Source organism: Caenorhabditis remanei, chromosome II (genome assembly GCF_010183535.1).
Source record: "Caenorhabditis remanei strain PX506 chromosome II, whole genome shotgun sequence".
Taxonomy (NCBI): domain Eukaryota; kingdom Metazoa; phylum Nematoda; class Chromadorea; order Rhabditida; family Rhabditidae; genus Caenorhabditis; species Caenorhabditis remanei.
The window spans coordinates 16,661,821-16,681,307 of record NC_071329.1 but is presented as its reverse complement, the minus strand read 5'-3'; the positions used below and the strand labels follow the sequence as shown (position 1 = coordinate 16,681,307).

At 40.2% G+C, this 19,487-nt stretch overlaps 5 protein-coding genes across 5 annotated transcripts; 3 read left to right on the top strand and 2 right to left on the bottom strand.

The window, feature by feature from the left end:
* Window positions 1-2,501: 2,501 nt before the first annotated feature.
* GCK72_007459 (uncharacterized protein) lies at window positions 2,502-2,777 on the bottom strand (the record flags this gene model as incomplete). Its single annotated transcript, XM_053726220.1, has 1 exon — window positions 2,502-2,777. One exon carries the CDS (start codon window positions 2,775-2,777, stop codon window positions 2,502-2,504), a length of 276 nt encoding a protein of 91 aa, XP_053590414.1.
* A 484-nt stretch (window positions 2,778-3,261) lies between these two features.
* Window positions 3,262-3,673, bottom strand: GCK72_007458 (uncharacterized protein; the record flags this gene model as incomplete). The annotated part of the gene is made up of 2 exons (XM_053726219.1): window positions 3,262-3,539; window positions 3,586-3,673. The coding sequence occupies 2 exons, from the start codon at window positions 3,671-3,673 to the stop codon at window positions 3,262-3,264; spliced, it is 366 nt and encodes a 121-aa protein (XP_053590413.1).
* Window positions 3,674-15,051: 11,378 nt separating this feature from the next.
* On the top strand, window positions 15,052-16,239 carry GCK72_007457 (uncharacterized protein; the record flags this gene model as incomplete). Its single annotated transcript, XM_053726218.1, has 4 exons — window positions 15,052-15,161; window positions 15,209-15,575; window positions 15,771-16,070; window positions 16,117-16,239. 4 exons carry the CDS (start codon window positions 15,052-15,054, stop codon window positions 16,237-16,239), a joined length of 900 nt encoding a protein of 299 aa, XP_053590412.1.
* A 182-nt stretch (window positions 16,240-16,421) lies between these two features.
* Window positions 16,422-17,624, top strand: GCK72_007456 (uncharacterized protein; the record flags this gene model as incomplete). The annotated part of the gene is made up of 5 exons (XM_053726217.1): window positions 16,422-16,534; window positions 16,668-17,049; window positions 17,094-17,241; window positions 17,301-17,452; window positions 17,499-17,624. The coding sequence occupies 5 exons, from the start codon at window positions 16,422-16,424 to the stop codon at window positions 17,622-17,624; spliced, it is 921 nt and encodes a 306-aa protein (XP_053590411.1).
* Window positions 17,625-18,203: 579 nt separating this feature from the next.
* GCK72_007455 (uncharacterized protein) lies at window positions 18,204-19,347 on the top strand (the record flags this gene model as incomplete). Its single annotated transcript, XM_053726216.1, has 5 exons — window positions 18,204-18,316; window positions 18,389-18,776; window positions 18,829-18,976; window positions 19,023-19,174; window positions 19,222-19,347. 5 exons carry the CDS (start codon window positions 18,204-18,206, stop codon window positions 19,345-19,347), a joined length of 927 nt encoding a protein of 308 aa, XP_053590410.1.
* Window positions 19,348-19,487: the final 140 nt, after the last annotated feature.

Below are 19,487 nucleotides of genomic sequence, written 5' to 3'. Positions count from 1 at the left end.
TGAAATGGGTGGAATTGCCAACCTCGGATTTTGTTTCATCAGAGCGATGATCTTGGTAGCATAGTTGTCCGGAATCCGGATTCCGGAAATTCCGGATTCCGGAATTCCGGGTTTTTTTTGACATTCCGGTTCCGGTTTCGGATTCCGGAAAATGAAAATTTTCATTCCGGATTCCGGAAAATGAAAATTTTCATTCCGATTCCGGATTCCGGATTCCGGTTTTTTGAATTTTTTTCCGGAATTCTGAAGTTTAAATTTTAAAAAATTTTTGAGTTTTAAAGAAAACTGCATTACTTCTTTTTCGGTTTGAACCTCAAAAGTAGTTTTAAACTTTATTTATCATTAAAAACACTCGAAAAAATGACTTGGCCTTGCAAATTTATCGAATCATTCCGGATTCCGAAAATTCCGGATTCCGGAATTCCGGGTTTTTTCGTCATTCCGGTTCCGGATTCCGGATTCCGGTTTTTCGGAAAATGGCATTCCGTACAACTATGCTTGGTAGGGATGTTTGCTTGACACCGTCGAACTGACTAGTGATCAATTTGTACCTTCGGAGCATTTTAGATAGTCTGAGATGCTCCAAGATTTTGACCTGGGTTTCTGTTTCGGAACTTATGATCTTGTGAAATCTGTTATTCTTTTGCCTTCACTGTGAGTTTAGTGAGAGCCGCTGTATAATCTATTTAGTGGCCGGGCCTTGATTTCCTTGATTTGTTTAAGGCCTGGACACTTAACAGATTGTGCAGCGGCTCTCACTAAACTCATAGTGAAAATGGAAATAGACCCAAGTAGAGCTCCGAGACTTTCAATTTGACATGGTTGATCGACTCCTAATTGTCATTTTGAAGCGAGTTATCTCAAGGCCCGTCCAAGGCCCGGGCCGGCCCGGTGACAACTATGAAGGAAACACTTTTTTGCCGTTTTATTCAAAAGTAGCTCTAAATTTACCGCTGAAAATTCTACGTACCCAGAAAAGATCTTGTGAAGGCTTACGTTAAACATGGAACTTCAGGTTGGAAGGAAAACTTTGAGAACACCCGTCACTGAATGTGTCAGAATGGGAATTGATTGTGATACTGACTAACAGGATTGTGGGATACTGTAGCTAACAGACCACGCAATTAATTTTTACCGAGATTTGTGTACAGTACCCCTCCGTAGAGATTAACGTCTTCCATGAGAATGCAACACGATAATCCCGACCAGATCTTGCAAATAATGGTCCGATTTCCCATGAGATTAGGTGCGATATAAATCACTCCCCCCTAAAAGCCTATTGACATATGGTGGTAAATACCTCGAGTGTTAGGCACACAGACTTTGACACGCTACTACTCAAACGTAGAGGCCCCGCCTCTGAGCAAACAGTGGAGGGTATATAAAGAGAGAAAGGCTAGTGGGGTTCCTCACTCTAGACTACCTGTGTTAGTGGTCAATTCGTATTTCTATTCTTTCTAAATTCTTCTTTATTCTTCTGGGCAATACGTTCAAACAACGGCTTATCGTTAGGCAGATACATCGAGTGACAATTCACGTTTATCTTCCAATCATGGATGTCAACTCGATAGTTGTGGAGCAGCCATTGCGACTGTGCTACTTCAATGCGTTCAGCGAAATTAGGATACAAATCGATAGCAATGCCGCTTCCTGGAAACCTCCCTATTCAGTTATGTTGCGGCGATATGTATTTTTTGGAGAAGTACAAAAACATGCAACTGTGCGAGTCACCGTGCTAAGGCTTCCTCAACAGTTACCCTAAGCGAAGCCAAGCCCACCGGAAAGGGGGAAGAAAGGAACGAGTATTCGGCAGTTGGTGGTGTGTTGGAGATGAATGGATGTGAGTAAAACCTCTCTCTCACTTATATTTTACTCCTTTTACATTTTATGCTTATCCCTTAGTCCTATATTTATATCTATTCCCAAATATGATATTTAAAACCCATAATCTCATATTCTGATATCTAATCACAAGTACTAATAAATGATGGTAAGATAGAATAGAGTGTTAGTCTAAGTTAAGCTTAAAGAGGGTCAAAGTAAAACACGAGTACCGTTTTGTTATAGTATGTGACTTCCCTTTCCCTCGCAGAGAATGTGATTCTTCTTATTGCCAGTCGTTTGCTAGGAAACGCTTAACGAACAGTAGTTATTTTTATGTTTAACATCCCCCTATTTATAGTTATCATGTTTATTCCCCTCTTCATTAGTAGCTAACTTTAGTAACCCATCTCTCATTTTAGGCTACATCATAAAAACCCTATATATCTTATATAATAAACCTATACATAATAAGACGACCATGTTCTAACAAGTAAGAGTGTTGGGTAAAGTAAATGTGTCCGTCCTATAACATCAATATAACATCAATGGGAAAAGGTCTATTATAATAATATAATAATACTTATCTTTCTTCTTCTTTTTATAAACCTATTCTTATTCAATAAATTCCTTCTGATAAGCCTATTCTCACAAGAACAGTCATGGTATCTCTCAGAATTTCAGAGAGTTTTGAATTTCAATTCAACAAAACAATCAACAACAATAACAAATGAAATCAACAAAAATGAAATGATCGAGTACAATAGAATGTGATCGAGTACAATCGTCTTCGGATCCTTCGACAACTTCGCTTTTTCGACAGTAGTTGTTTCACGAACAGTCTTCTCTAGTAGTTGTTTCATTCCATATGCATCAGCCATCCACATCAATTTCTCATTTCCAATTTTAGTATTGTGGAGAAGATGATATTCGACATGGCCAATCACTGATGGCATTTCAAATCGGCACCGTTCTGATTATTGTGAAGAACACAAGTCATCCAACTACTGTAAACATGACTTTGATTTCAGTGCTTTTTCTGGTCCAATTCGATCGCTAACTTCGAGGACTACGTCCACCGGACTGCTGTTGACTGTTTTTTCCGCACTTTTGTACTGGATAACTTCCGCCATTTTTGATTATTTCAGCTGAAAAAGATTTGAATGAAGAGTAATAAGAGTAACAAGCTGTAAACATTAAGTTTTTTTCTTGTTTTTTCGATAGTAAAAAACATTTTTTTTCATTTTTGCAATTGGCATTGATGAGTACGGATCTCGAAAAAAGTAAAAACTGACGGATTATTACCGGTTTAAAAATTGTAAACAGAGCAGTATCTTTTTCTAAAATGAAATTTTGACGAATTCATTTCAAAAAGTCCAGAAAACAAATCAACAACAATAACAAATAAAGTCAACAAAAAATGAAACAGATAAAAACGGATCAAATCAATTGCATAATCCGATCGAGAACAGTCGCCTTCGCATCCTTCGACAACTTCTGGTATTCTGGAGAATTCTTCAAAAGTTTCGCTTTTTCGATAGTATTTGTTTGACGAACAGTCTTCTCTAGAAGTTCTTTCATTCCATATGCATCAGCCATCCACATCAATTTCTCATTTTCAATTTTAGTATTGTGGAGAAGATGATATTCGACATGGCCAATCACTGATGGCATAATGAATCGATCAGCCATTTCCAGAAGCTTTTCGACAGTTTTATCTGAACGAATTAGATGGATTCGAGAAGAATTCTACGAACAATGTACCATGTGGAAACACTGTTTTCGGGTAGATTGTACTGAGAAGAAGCCCAAAATCTTCGTAAGAAACATCTTCGATTGGAATCTCCGCCATACTGTAAGGTATTCTGTCGAAACCTTAAGCCTATCCCGGCTCTTAAGATTTAACAGAGTTTCTAACACACACAAAGTGCTTATTTTCAGGTCGAAACTGCTCGCTTTCGCTCACAGTCTCGTCACCACCATTCCTAGGCCTGCAATGTTCGCCTCCCGCTGTCGTCGTGTCTGCCGTCTCTTCAACGTCGGCGCTCTCTCGTCATCGCCGCCACAACGACACTCCGCATCCCGCTCTACAGGCTCGGCGCCACTAATTGTCACCCATTAACTCCGCCCCTTTTCGATGCCTATATAAGCTGACATTTCTCGTAATCTTGGCAGTTCTTACGGGGTTTTGGCCGGAGACTGATTTTCTTCCATCTTTCACCCTTTCACCCTTTTATGTAAACTTATAGAGCGCTAATAAACTAGTAGTTAAATGTACCCGCGTCTTATTCGTTGTTTACTGGTAGCAGCATCGTAGGTTTTTCTTACTTTTAGAATAACTTTAAGACCCACCCACGCTTCCCACCCGTACTTTCTACTTTTATTTGTTAGCTTGGCTCGGGACCATAACCCGCTTTTTCTCTTTTCGTTTACACCCTCCCGCCCGCCCCTTCTTGTAAAGTGCGCAATTTACATTAAGTGTTTCCGCTGGCGCGTAGGTTAGTGTTAGGTTTTTGAATTCCCGATGGGAAAAATCAGCGTAGGATGCGCTTCCCGTTTTATAAGCTTCGTTTTAATCGTGTCACGTGTTTTATTTCGTCGCTTGTTTACCGGGGCAGCACATGCGAAGGTAGAAATACCGACGCGCTGCCTACGGCCTTAAAATTATCGATTTTATCCGTATACCCGGCTTAGGTCATTCGCTTCTGTTTCCGGCAGCACATGGGCTGCTGGATTTCTATTCGTTTCAGGTAATTTTGATTCGAAACAACCATCGAAGCGTTCAATGCCCAATCGTGGACAAATGGCTAATCGCCCGCCATGGGCAGTGGTGGCAGCCGCCGATCGACTCACGGAACGATCGACTGTCACGCCGCAACATTTTTCCGCACTCAAAAGAGCGATCGCGTCCGATCTGGCTTGGCTGAAGGAGCATCTGGAGGATTCCCTTGCTGAAAAGATGAGGAATATCGAAGGATCCATCAATTTGATGCAACAACAAGCGAAGGAAGCTGGCGACAAAGCAGTAGCGGTGGAGAAGAAGCAAGAGGAGGTGATTTCTCAGCTCAGATGCCTGTCTGGGGATTTGAAGAAGCTTCAAAAGGCTGCCAAGTGCGAAGGTGGAAACACCGACGCGGCGGATACTCTTGAAACCTCCAAGCTTCGCACCCAAACAACCCAAAACCATTCTGTGAACCAATATCTCTCTGGTAGTGAGAACCAGCCGAGAGTGTCTACTCCTGTTTCAACAACTGATAACAATGGCATCCACGTGTCTCACATGGAGATACCAGACATCTACTACGACGGAGAGAAGGAGATTGACATTTCTGCAATCGCAGAAGAAATCGTGACAAGTGTTGACAATTCAGCGCGAGCTGAATCTGATATGCAACCAGGACAGTTTGGTCTGGAATCAGTGGTCAACTCAATGCATGGGGCATTGATGGGACAACCCAATGGAAGTCCAGTATCTCGTGAGGAGGGGAGTTCCCTTGATAATCACAATATTATCCAGACGACGACAACAGCTGCGTCGACGTCGGTTCAATTGGAACCTGTGCTTGCTTCGAAGCTGAGTAAAAGTGCCAAGAAGAAGCTGAGGAAACAGAAGAAGAGAGATGTGAAATCGTTCACACTGGACGATTCTATACCGATTGTGTCGGAGGAGAGTCGTGAGAGCACTCTGACAAATGAGTCCTCTGAGAACATTGCTCCTACAACAACAATTGGAGCTGAGCAGGAACATGGTCCTGATGGGTCTTCTGGCGTTGAAGACGTAAAGGTGAGCCCTGTTATCGCGGCCACAATATGCGAAGGTCGCGAGACCGACGCGGTGGCTAGTGATAACGAGAAGGGAAATTCTGAAAACATTTTAACCGAGCATGACTCAAATACTGAAACACTTCCACGTGTTATGGCGATTACATTGGCGGATTCTGCACAGATCACGCCGTATAGTGGATCCAGCAAAGAGGATCTGAATGCTTTCATTCGGTCTTTTGAAGACAGATTCAACTTGACAGAAGATACAACGAAAGCTGGAAATAAAGTAAGATTTCTGCTAGCTTATCTTCGCGAGGAAGCGAGAGATACTGTACAGGAAATTCTGGATAAGAAGAATGATGCTACGTTCGACGAGTTGGTCGATGAACTGAAGAAAAGATTTGCACATCCAGCGATGGGTGATCGCTATCGTGAGCAACTTCGTTCAAGAAAGATGCGTCCTGATGAGACGGTTGAAGAATTCTACAGAGCTATCACACGCTTGGTGAAACAGATTCACAACAGTACAACGACGGAAACTGCTAAGGACAGCATTTTCGAGCATTTCTTGTTTGGTCTACAGGACAATATGAAGATGGGTGTCAAGCTACACAAGCCGAAGAACCCTCGTGAGGCTCTGGAAGCAGCGCTCGATGTTGAAGCTATGTTGCCACCAGCAAATTCTGAAAGCGAATTGTTGGCTGAGCTGAGAGCAATAGCAGCTAGTGTTCAAAGGAAACCTTGGAATAATGGTTCCTCAAGTACACAGGAAGGCGGAAGCAATCAGAGTCGCCCAAACAATAGCCAAGGAAACGGTAACTACAGAAAGAAAAGAATGTGTCACTATTGTAAAAAGGAAGGACACTTCGCAAGAGAATGTTTCAAGAAAGCCAGAGATCAACAATCGGGTAACAAGATGAACCCTGTGGACAATCACCGTCAATCACAGCCACAAGTAAAACAAGCAATGGCAAGTGCAACTGAGATGGAATATCTGGAAAAGATAAAGGCTCTGACTGAGCAGATTGATATGCTGAAAGGACGTAACGATCAGCTGACAGCCGATCAGTATGGAACTGACCGGGGAGGATGCTACATCCTGCAACATCCAAGTGAAGGGCTTGTCAAGCATGTGGCTTCGGGATCTGCAAAACCGGGACCTAAGTATATCACTGCTCAGGTAGCTATCAAGGCTAACTCGTTGTCGTGTACTGCACTGATTGACACTGGAGCAAGTATTACGGTAGCCAGCAGGTCGATCGCCAAGCTTCTTGGGATCTACAAACTCTTGCCGAGCAGCACCAATGCCGTGGTCGGTGTCGGAAATAACACAATTCCGATGATTGGATCTGCTGAGATCACTTTCAAGATCGGATCAACCATAATTTGTCACCGCGTGCATTTCTCGGAGGATCCAAGTACAAAACCAGCACCTGGAGAATATGACTTTATTCTTGGGAATGACATTCTGTCACGTTTACCAATGCTGAGAATGGACTATGGCAATCACAGAGTGATAATCGGTAAAGACATTCTGCCAATGGGAGCTAGACTCACAGGTCGAGCAAGAACTGAACAGTTCAGCGTGTTCGTTGCTGAGAAAACAGTGATTCAACCAAGATCGGAATGCTTCATTCAATGCAAGATCGAACGAGGAGAGAATCTGGCACCTGATACTCCTCTGGTCGTGGAATCTGCTATCGATTCCTCTGATGAATTGTTCGTGGCACCAGCTGTAGTCACCACAAAAGTTTGCAAACTTCTGGTCAGCAATGTTTCTGACGAACCAGTCGAGATTGAGAGCAATCTGAAAATCGCTAGAAGCAGTCCAGCATGGAATGCTGCTGGAGGATTACAGTGTTTTTGACACTTCAACCACCTCTCTTCCCATTTTGCATGTGGCAGCCAGAGACGAAGAAGAGGAGGATCCAACGTTCAAGATCGATCTCAGCAAAACCGAGGGGATCACTCAAACTCAGAAGGCGTTACTCCAAGCTATGTTGGATGAGTTCCATGACGTGTTTTCCAAAAACGCTTACGACTTGGGTAGTTCAAAGAGACAGATCCAGTGCATATTTACACCAGCACAGAAGTTCCAGTCAGAGGAAGACCGTACAGAACTCCGGCGAAGTATCAGGCTGAGCTGGAAGGTCATATCAATGGACTTTTGAGATCGGGACGTATTACGGAAAGCAACACCCCCTGGACCAGCAACATTGTGTTGGTGAGAAAGAAGAATGGCGCTTTGCGAGTCTGCCTGGACTTCAGAAAGCTGAACGAAATCACAATTCCGGATAACTATCCTCTTCCAAGGATTGATTCGATCATTGAGAAGGTGGGGAAAGCTCGTTTCTTCACGTCACTAGACATGGCTAACGGTTATCTTCAACTCCGTTTGGATCAAGAATCGTCATACAAGTGTGGTTTCATCACTGAGAAACGTGTCTACGCCTACACACATCTTCCATTTGGCTTGAAGTCAGCCGCTTCGTACTTTCAAAGAGCCCTGAAAACCGTGCTCGCTGGAATGGATGATGACGTCATGCTGTACATTGATGATGTACTGGTATTCAGCAAAACGTTTGAGGAGCACATGACAACTCTGAGGAAAGTTCTGATGAGATTCAGAATGTACAATCTGAAGGCTTCGCCTAAGAAGTGTGAATTCGTACGGACGACCATTGTGTTTCTGGGACATGAGATCAATGGTGAAAACTACAGTCCAAACCAGGCCAACGTCAAGGTGATTCTGGAAGCTCCGATGCCGTTAAACATCATACAGCTGCGTCGATTCATTGGAATGACTGGATTCTTCAGGAAGTTCATCAGAAACTATGCAGAAATAACTGAACCGTTAACAAGACTGACGAGGAAAGATGTAAAGTTCGTCATGGGTGAAGAGCAGCAGAAAGCAGTCTCTACACTGAAGAAAGCTTTGGCTAGCAAACCTGTGTTAGCGTTCCCGGACTACAATAGGGAATTCCACGTCTTCACGGATGCAAGTGCTGTCGCACAGGGAGCAGTTCTGACTCAGACGTCTCCTGATGACCCGAAGAGTTACCAAGCACTAGCTTATGTCTCTAGGACTCTGTCGGCATGTGAAGCTCAACGAGCAGCAGTTCAGAATGAACTGGGAGCGATAGTTTTTGCTCTGCGCCAGTTCAAGCCGTATCTCTACGCATCGAAAGTGATTCTCCACACGGATCACCGTCCACTTCGTTTTCTGATGGCTGAGAGCAAGGTCAACGACATGCTGGCCAGATGGTTGGTTGAACTTCAACAATACGATGTGGAGATCGTTCATATCGACGGAAAGAAGAACACTGTAGCTGACTTCTTGTCGAGAGCAAAGGATGAATCGAAGCCTTTGGAAGGAAAGGAACTTGAAGACATCGTCGAGTTTCCGTACTGCATGGTAGCCAAAAGTCCGGCTAGTTCATTCAATGCACACGGAGATAGCAATCCGATCAGTCTGCTGGACGAACAGGACAAAGATAAGGAGATCTCTATGATCAAGAATTTCTTGAAGCATCCAGCTACTCCGATTGATTCATTGTCAAGGCAGTGGAATGACGTGCTAGACAGAGTTGTAATCTCCGACAAAGGGATACTTACCGTATCATTCCATGGACAGCTCAGGACAGTCATACCTGAGAGTCTCCGGCGACTGGTGTTCGAGTCGTTCCACGCAAACCCAATATCTGGAGGTCATCTCAACGGGAGAAAGTCACACCAGAAGGCTCAAGTTAGGTACTTCTGGCCTAACATGAAGATGCACTTCTTGAAGTGGGCAGCAGAGTGCGTGCAATGTCAGCTGAAGAGGATTCCACATCCATCAACTCGGGAACCTCAATCGATCGTGCTAACTTCAACCATCTTCGAGAAGATTGGAGTCGATCTGTGCGGACCACTGAAAGAGTCAATCAATGGCAACAAGTACTACATGAACGTCATCTGTTGGTTTTCAAAGTACGTGATCGCCATCCCGCTGAAGGATGCAACTGCTGACACGGTATCCCGTGCAATTCTGGAGGAATGCGTACTCAAGTTCGGTACACCTACGGAAATTGCCTCTGACAATGGCCCCGCTTTCAAAGCGGAGGCGTTCAAGATGTTCTGTGAACTTCTTAGCGTCAAACATCACCTGGCCATCCCACACCACTCAAAGGGAAATGGAGCTACCGAAAGATCGTTCAGGACGTTCCATCAAATGACATCCAAATTGGTCAACAAGGATCACACGAACTGGGATGAGATTCTGAAGCAAGTGGCGTTTGCTTACAACACCGCTGTTCACTCAACTACAGGAGAAACTCCGTTCTATTTGATGTTCGGAAGAGATCCAGTGTTTGTGATCGATAAGATCTTGGATCCGACACCGCTGTCACAAAAAGAACCTGACTATCAAGGATGGACTCGCCATCTGACAACAACTCTTCAAGACGCCTGGAAACTGGCTGCTGAAAACTCCATTCGAGCACAATCTGTAAGACAAGCTCAAGCCAACAAAGGAGCTCTCGGTTCCGGAATTCAACCAGGAGACCGGGTCATGATGAAGAACTACGAGTCGAAGAAAGGTCTCTCCAGAAAACTGGTCCTTCCATGGACTGGAGAATACCGAGTACTCAAAGTCAACGGATCTGAAGCTATCATCCAAGATATTGGTAGACCCGAAAAGAAAGAGAAGAGAGTACATCTCGATCAAATAAAGAAGTATGTTCTTCAAGATAAACTTCCTGTTACGGATAACACTTGCGAAGGTCGAAAGACCGACGCGTTATCAACGGACAGGAAGGAAGAAAATACTAAAACTGTTAACAACCCATCTGGGGTAAATAATTCAGCTGAGAAGGCTGAATGCACAACTGATTCATCAAAAGGATCTGCTACGATCAAGAAACGACCGGCCAAAGTTCAGAAGCCGACTGAGAAGTCAAAGAAGTCAAGACATTCCGAAGAAGCTGTTCCGGCTCAACCACCTACAGGAGCAAGACGGAATCCCGCTCGTAACCGAAGGAAACCTGGAAGGTTCAACGACTAAGTCAACCGTCGACACCTTCACGGCTTTTACCATCTCAACTTCACGAAGGGATTGGTCATCTGAAGTCGAATGCGAAGTTCACGCAAGTTTACCTGAGTGTATCCTCATTCTGAAGGTCGTTTAAAACGCTTAATTGCCGACCGAGGGCGGTCGTTTTGTTTTAAAGGGGGGAGGTGTAAGGTATTCTGTCGAAACCTTAAGCCTATCCCGGCTCTTAAGATTTAACAGAGTTTCTAACACACACAAAGTGCTTATTTTCAGGTCGAAACTGCTCGCTTTCGCTCACAGTCTCGTCACCACCATTCCTAGGCCTGCAATGTTCGCCTCCCGCTGTCGTCGTGTCTGCCGTCTCTTCAACGTCGGCGCTCTCTCGTCATCGCCGCCACAACGACACTCCGCATCCCGCTCTACAGGCTCGGCGCCACTAATTGTCACCCATTAACTCCGCCCCTTTTCGATGCCTATATAAGCTGACATTTCTCGTAATCTTGGCAGTTCTTACGGGGTTTTGGCCCGAGACTGATTTTCTTCCATCTTTCACCCTTTCACCCTTTTATGTAAACTTATAGAGCGCTAATAAACTAGTAGTTAAATGTACCCGCGTCTTATTCGTTGTTTACTATACTTCCTTCTTTGAAGTTAGATGAGAAGAGTGCACGGAAGAATTCGGAATGAAACGAGAGAAACTGAAGAAAATATTGAATTTGGTAGAAAATTTTAACAGAAAAATTACCATTTTATTGACGTTCAATTTCTTTCCATCGACAACCAGAATTGCATCAGTGAGTTCGGATGGAAGGAACATTTCATCGTACGAAATTTTTTGGATTGGAGTGTATTGTGGAGTGAGTGAATATTCATAGGTGGCAGAAAAAGACGATGAATTACTTGCCCTTTCCTCCGTGATGGTTTGCACAGGATTTTTCAAGTCAACATTAACGTTGAATGCAGTAAAACACGGACTCTACAGCGAGCCATCTCGATTCAAAAGAAAAAGCGGGAAAACGCCTGTTTTCAGCGGAGCGCGTTTGCGTTTTCAGCATTTTTCAGCCGCTATTTTTAATTTTCTCATCGTTTTAACAATGAATTATGTATTTTAATGGAACTTTTTTCACTTTTTATGATAAAATAATGATTTTATAGAACATTTATCTCTATTGTTCTTCTTTCCACTATGAATTTAAGAAAATTCGTCGACATACGGACCAGAAAATTAAAATTTTACAGAAAAAAGTGCGTTTGACTGGAACAGCGAGAAATGGCGACCATTGCGATGTGTAAAGAGACATTTAAAGGTAAGATATAATAACAAACAAACGATTTTTCGCTAAATTAACTGTTTTTTTCATTTTTATTTTGTGAAAAATTCATTTTTCTAGATAACTCCGCATTCTTCTGCCCTACTCGAACTTGCCAATGACACCAGATGAACAAATTTTGATGGACTTCATATTTTTTCCGACAGGTCCATTTTTCCTTTATGTCTCTTTCCGTTTGTTCAAAAGTCGTAGTTGAGGATGAACATTTTCCAGGAACAATTCGCTCTCCGGAACAAGTCTGAAAGGATCACTTCTCCCGTGAACCAACATTTCTCGGCGCTCCGACATCTACATTTCTTTCTTTTTTTCCCATTTTTCATAATAAAATTGATACTTCTTCATTTTTTTTTACAATTTGCGAGAAAATGTACATTTGGATAACACCAACTTCGTAATCGAGCACAATACTGCGAAATTAAACAAATTTTGCAAGCGAATATCACTTTTCGCTCTATAAATGAACGACTTAAGTCGCGACTTGCGTCTTTTCATTCCAAATCATATCGAAAATCACATTATTTTTGCGATTTTCAATTCGAAACGTTTTTCTTATGATTATACTGCTAAAATTTTGACTAAAATTTTTCTTTCCCATCGCTAAACGGTATTTTAATAGTAAAAAATCTTGGTCTGGAAAATAATTAAATTTGAATTTTAGTGCTTCGCGCCAAAAAAGCCGCTGTGCCGCTGAGCGCGATTGCGTCGCCGTTTTTTCGAGATGGCTCGCTGTAGAGTCCGTGGTAAAAACGTTTTCAGCTGATCTGACAATGATTTTTCCAGTTAGTCCGACACATCTTTGGGCTTTTAACTGTGCCCAATCAAAAATCCACGAGTAGTTTGCACGGTATGTAGCGTACTGCTGGTTGATTACAGAAACGTGCGCCAACCAAGTACTGTAAACATAAATGTGAATGCTTTGTTTCTTTATTTTTTATACCATTTGATTCCATTTTGATCGCTAATTTCCATTATAACTTTTCCAAAATTGTGGACTATTTATTCCGCACTCTTGTACTGGATAACTTCCACCATTTTTTGATTTTTTCAGCTGAAAACGAATTAGATTTGAAATTGGTGAATGCATAATTATTAAAAGTAACAAGCAGTAAAAAAAAGATTTAGAACAGTTTTTTCGACAGGCAAAAGCTTTTTGTTTACAGTTGGCATTGATGAATACGAATCTCGAAAAAAAGTAAAAACTGACGGATTTTTACCGGTTTAAAAATTGCAAACAAAGCACTACGTTTTTCTAAAATATATTTCGACGAATTCTTTTCAAAAAATCAATAAAACACTCTGAAATAAACATAAAAAAGAATCAACAACAATAACAAAAAACGTCAATAAAAATGAAACATAAAAACAGATCAAATTAATTGAATTATCCAATCGAGAACAATCGACTTCGCATTCTTTGACAGCTTTTTGTATTCTGGAGAATTCCTTAGAAGTTTCGCTTTTTCGGGTGACCTTGTATGGCGGGCAGTCTTCTCTAGTAGCTTATCCATTCCATATGTATCAGCCATCCACATCAATTTTTCATTGCCAATTGTAGTGTTGTGAAGAAGATGATATTCGACCTGGCCAATGACTGATGGCATAATGAATCGATCAGCCATTTCCAGAAGCTTTTCGACAGTTTTATCTGAACGAATTAGATGGATTCGAGAAGAATTCTGGAAAATGTACCGTGTGGGAACACTGCTTTTGGTTGGATTGTGCCGAGAAGAAGTGCAAAATCTTCGTATGAAACATCTTCAATTGGAATTTCCGACATACTTCCTTCTTTGTAATTCGATGAAAAAAGTGCACGGAAGAATTCAGAGTGATAGGAGAGAAACTGAAAAGAATAATGAATTTGGTAGAAAATTTTAATAGAAAAATTACCATTTTATTGACATGCAATTTCTTTCCATCGACGACCAGAATTGCATCAGTGAGTTCGGACGGCAGGAACATTTCATCGTACGAAATTTTTTGAATTGGAGTGTATTGTGGAGTGAGTGAATATTCATAGGTGGCCGAGTAACCACCATGGTTAGCCGGCTTTTCATCCGCGATAATTTGATAAGTATTTTTCAAGTCAACATTAACGCTGAATGCAATGAAACTGTTGGTAGTTGATCTGACAGTAATGCTTCCAGTTAGTCCGTCACATCCTTGGGCTTCTAACTGTGCCCAATCAAAAATCCACGAGTAGTTTGTACGGTTTGTAACGAACTGGGTATTTACAGAAGCGTGCGCCAACCAAGTACTGCAAACACAAATTTGAATATTTGTTTCTGTATTTTCATACCATTTGATTCCATTTCGATCGCTAATTTCCATGATACCGTTACCCGCACAAGTTACTGTTTTTGCCGCACTCTTGTACTCGAAAACTTCAACCATTTTTGATTATTTCAGCTGAAAACGAATCAGTTTTGAAATTGGTGTATGGATCACAATTATTAAGAGTGACAAGCTGTATTAAGGAAGATTTAAAATAGTTTTTTCAACAGACAAAACGCTTTTTCAGTTTTTTACAGTTGGCATTGATGAATACGGATCTCGAAAAAAAGTAAAAACTGACGGAATTTTACCGGTTCAAAAATTGCAAACGAAGCACTATGTTTTTCTAAAATATATTTCGACAAATTCTTTTCAAAAAACCAATAACCTCTCTGAAATAAATCTGAAAATCAATGAAAACAGTCCGAAATTACTCATTCTAAAACTTGAAATGGGCGGTGGCTAAACAACACGCATTGGCGTAAGAGCGGAGTGTCGTACTGATTACTTGATTTGCTGCTTTTTGTCGACCGGTGTTTGGGCTTATAATTTTTGAATTTTTCGTGATTTTTCAAGAGAAATCCATCCATCAGTTTGTTCCGGAATGTTTTATCTTGAAAAAATACAATTTATTGTCTACATATCGCCCAATTTCAAGTTTAAAACGGCTTCAACACATGCTGACCCAATTTTCGCTTACTTCTAAAAAAATTTTGTAATTTATGCAAATTTCCTCGATGCCCTCTGCTTTTCTCTCTATTTTTCTACTCTCATATTCTTTTATGATTTATTTTTGTTATATATTAATCTATTTTTCAGAAAAACTGCTCGATAATGTCAACCGACAAAGTATTCAAGATGAAACACGTTTTCACCGATCTTTTGAACATGGAGAAAGACAAGTATCATCATTTACCGGCAGAGATTCATTTCAATATCCCATGGTAGTTTTTCAAAATCTTAAATATCGGAAAATACTAAAATATTTAAGGAAACTTGGTGTCTATGTAGATGGAAGCGGTGCATATTTCTATCTACATTGTGACAAATTTCATGGAATTGAGGAGTGGTCAATCGATACCAATATCGTGATGAATATCAGAAAAATTTTCGGAGAAAATGATTCAATTTCAATCGATCGTGTTTTCTCTCAAGATATCGGATCGAACAGCCATATCAAATTTTTTTCATTGGGAGAAATGGATAGTTATTTGATTAATGGAAATGTGACAATCGAACTCAATGTGACTATTAATGGAACGACTGGAATCAAAGAGTCATTCAGGACGTTCAACGAATCCGAATTTTCAGATGTCGTTTTGATCGCTGGAGATCTGAAATTTCACGTTATTAAAATGGTAAGCAGACTGATATATTAGCAAAACACGCTTCTTACAACCGCGCTCTACCGAATCCGATGAAAGTTGTGTGCGAAATTGAGAGACTGAGAGAAAAAGAGACATTTTTCAAGGTCATTTCGGTGGAGCGCAGTTGTAAGAACTGTGCCGAGCTAATACAAACAAATAAATATGTATATATATATATATTTACAGTATCTCGCTGCTCACTCGACATATTTCAATACTTTGTTTCATGGAAATTTCAAAGAATCTGGAAAACCGGAAATCGAATTGAAAGATGTGGACCCATACGATCTTCAACATTTTCTAGAAGTTCTATACGGAGAATCTTCAGTTGATAATGATACAGTTACTGGAATTCTGAAATTAGGAGACATGTATGATGCGAGAACTGCAATCAGAAGATGTGAAGAGTTTTTGCTCGAGAAATCAAAACATCCATTGAAAATGAAGTTCATTTCAGCAGTTAGATATAATATGGATCGATTGAAGGTATTCGATCTATTGTTATTTGAAAATTTCTTTTTATTATTTTCAGGAAAAATGTCTATCCGAGATGAATACAGTGGCTGAAATCGTGGACGTCGTGCCAGAAGATGCCGATCAATTCTGTCCAACTGTCTGGAAGGAGTTGTTCCTGAAAGCCTATTCGTCTCATTAATTTGAATTTTGTGGTGTCATTTTGAAGTAAATTGTAGCGTTTTATCATCTTCATAGTGTGTAAAATTTGTAAATTTAAATTTGAATTTGTATTGATTTTCAATGATTCTTTTTCATGTTGATGTTGATTAATCACTTTCAATATCTGACATACAGTATCATCATTCCAGAAATGTTTTTCAGATGACAGCACCTGCCAAAGAGTTCGTGATGAGACATATTTTCAAAAATGTTTCGAGTCTCAAAGAAGGAGAGGAACAATCAAGCTTCGTGGAAGAACACTTCAATGTTCCATGGTAAATACCAGGCTGAACATTTGGAAAAATAGAAACAACATGTCATCATATTTAAATTTAAACAATTTTGGTGCAAATCTGAAAACTTTATTTTTAAAAGTTCGTCCCGAGTATTCCCAAGTATTTGTTACAGGAAAACAAAAGTGGGACGGAAAGATGAATTTCTTTTTTATTGTTTGTATTGCGATCAACCAAAAACCGCCGATTGGTTGATCACCATTGAGCGCGAAGTTCGACTAATCTCGATTGGAAGTAAAATAGAGAGAAGAAACAGCGAATTGACGTATGAGAGTAGTAGCAACTACACTGGTTGTGGATGGAAAGAGTTTATGAAATGGGAAGAAATGGAGAAGAATTATATGATTGATGGAGATATTATGATTGAAACCTACGTGAAGATCAAGAAAATGACTGGAATCGAGAGAAAGAAATTGAGAAATTTCGACGAATCTATGAGTGAATTCTCCGATGCTGTATTGATTGTGGGAGATGAGAAATTCTATGTCTCGAAATTGGTAGGAATCTTAATTTTTGATTTAAAAGTATTAATAGATTTCAGTTTCTCGCCAATCAATCTTCATATTTCAAATCGATTCTGATGGCAAAACAAGAAGAATCCGGAAAACCAGAGGTCACACTGGAGAATTGCAAATCGAAAGATTTTCAGTACTTTCTGGAATTAATCTACGGAGAATCGCCAATCGATGGTACTTGATTTTGAAATTGATTTTCTCACATTCAGATGAGATCAAATTATTAATTACAGATGAGACAATCGATGGAATTCTTGGATTGTCTGGTATATACGACGTCCCGATTGCAATGAGAAAATGCGAAGAGTTTCTTATCAGAGATTCAGAGAAAACGTTGAAGGAGAAATTGCGATTGGCGAAACGATACGATTTGAATAAATTGAAGGTACACATTTGCAAAGAGAACGAGAAAATATCGATTGATTTTTCAGGAAAACTGTATCTCCAAAATCACCACCGCCGCCGACCTCCGATCCGTCTTCTCTTATGATTTCAGTGAAATGGATCCATCTGTCGTCGGAGCACTTCTTCAAAAATCGATCGCTCTTCTTCCATAATTTTCACTTTCGAATTTGAGATTAATTCAGATTCTTCTGTTATTTTTAATAAACGTTTCATTGAAATTTTCATTTTATTTTATTTTCTTAATGTTGTTGGATTCAACAGTCATATTTGAAACACTTTTCTACTTTTCTACAAACACTTTTTTATTGGGGGCGCTGAGAAAATATTTTCTTAAAATTCAAACCGCGAAAACGCTAAATGAGAGAGAGTGTGTGCAATCGAGAGACGGTGCCTGGCGAGAGGGACTAGTTTCCGTTTCGGCCAAGTCAAAAATGTGAAAATTGCTCACTCTTAATTTCACGCGACCAATCAGTGTTTGACGAGAGACTCCGCCCCCTTCCAATCACCCAATCAGCACACGAATGAGCAATTCTCGTCTCTCGTACTTTTTTTCGAGTTTTTTTATCACACTTTGAAGAAAGATTTCGCTTTTCTACACCAATTATCAAAATTATAAAAAAAGTGTCTCTCACACGTCTTCAGCCTCACACCTTCAGCCAAAAATCTGCCTAAAAATTCGAAAATTTTTCAATTTTTGTTTTTCATCCCTTCTAATAGCCACATTTACAGAAATGACAGCTCCCGCGAAACAGTTCGTGATGAGACATGATTTCAAAGATGTTCCGAATTTTAAAGAAGATGTTAATCAATACAGTCCTAGAGAAGAACATTTCAATATTCCTTGGTAAGAGAACAACAAGGATTTTTAGTATTAATTTTGAACATTTTTGATAAGTGCCAAAAATAAAATTTTTAGGAGACTGAATGCCGTTCGAAAAGACGGATTTCTCGGTGTCTATCTTTATTGCGAGCAACTTAAAACTAACAAGTGGTCCATTCGTGTTGAATTCAGCATACAATTGACATCAGTAACTGGAAAACAAAAAAAAATCCCCAGCTTAAGCTGCAGCTTGTCAACTTATGATACGGAAAACGGTTCATGGGGATGGCGAAATTTTATTGATTGGAAAGAAATGGAGAAAGATTATATGATTGATGAGCATATTACTGTTGAAACTCACGTCAAAATTATCGAAATTACTGGAATCAAGAGAAAGATATTGAAACATTTCGATGCGACAATGGAAGAGTTTTCAGATTTGGTAATTATTGTGGAGGATGAGAAGTTTTATGTCTCAAAATTGGTAAGTTAAAATCATTTTCGCCGTTCACGGATAGTAATTCTCTCATTTCCAGTTTCTCGCCGACCAATCAACGTACTTCAAATCTCTTCTGACTAAAAAACAAGAAGAATCCGGAAAACCAGAAATCACACTGGATGGCTGCAAATCAGAGGATTTTCAGTACTTTCTGGAATTGATCTACGGAGAATCACCAATTGACGGTAGGTGACATCAAGGTCCGATTAATAAAGTGACAAGAATTTTCAGATGAAACAATCGATCAAATTGCTCATTTGGCTGACAAATATAAAGCTCCCACTGCAATCAGAAAATGCGAAGAATTTCTGATGAAAAATTCTGGAAAAACATTGAAAAAGAAGTTGCAAATGGCTAAAACATACAAGCTGGAAAATTTGAAGGTTGTGTTTCGCTGAAATTGATAAACTATTGCCATTCCATTTTTCAGACGGCGTGTCTTTCCAATATCAAAAATGTTGAAGAAATTCGTTCTGTCTTGTCATACACAACTAGTGAAATGGACCCATCGGTCGTTGGAGCTCTCTTGCAGAAATCTCTCTCACTTCTCCCATAAATTTGTTGAAATTTATATTTTTCTCTTTTTATATACTTGAATGAGCACTAAACATCAGCAGTTCGATGTTTCTGAATGTACTTCTCGACTACAGTGTCTGATTCTGTATGTTTAATATTTTTCCGGTCAGCTAACGTTTT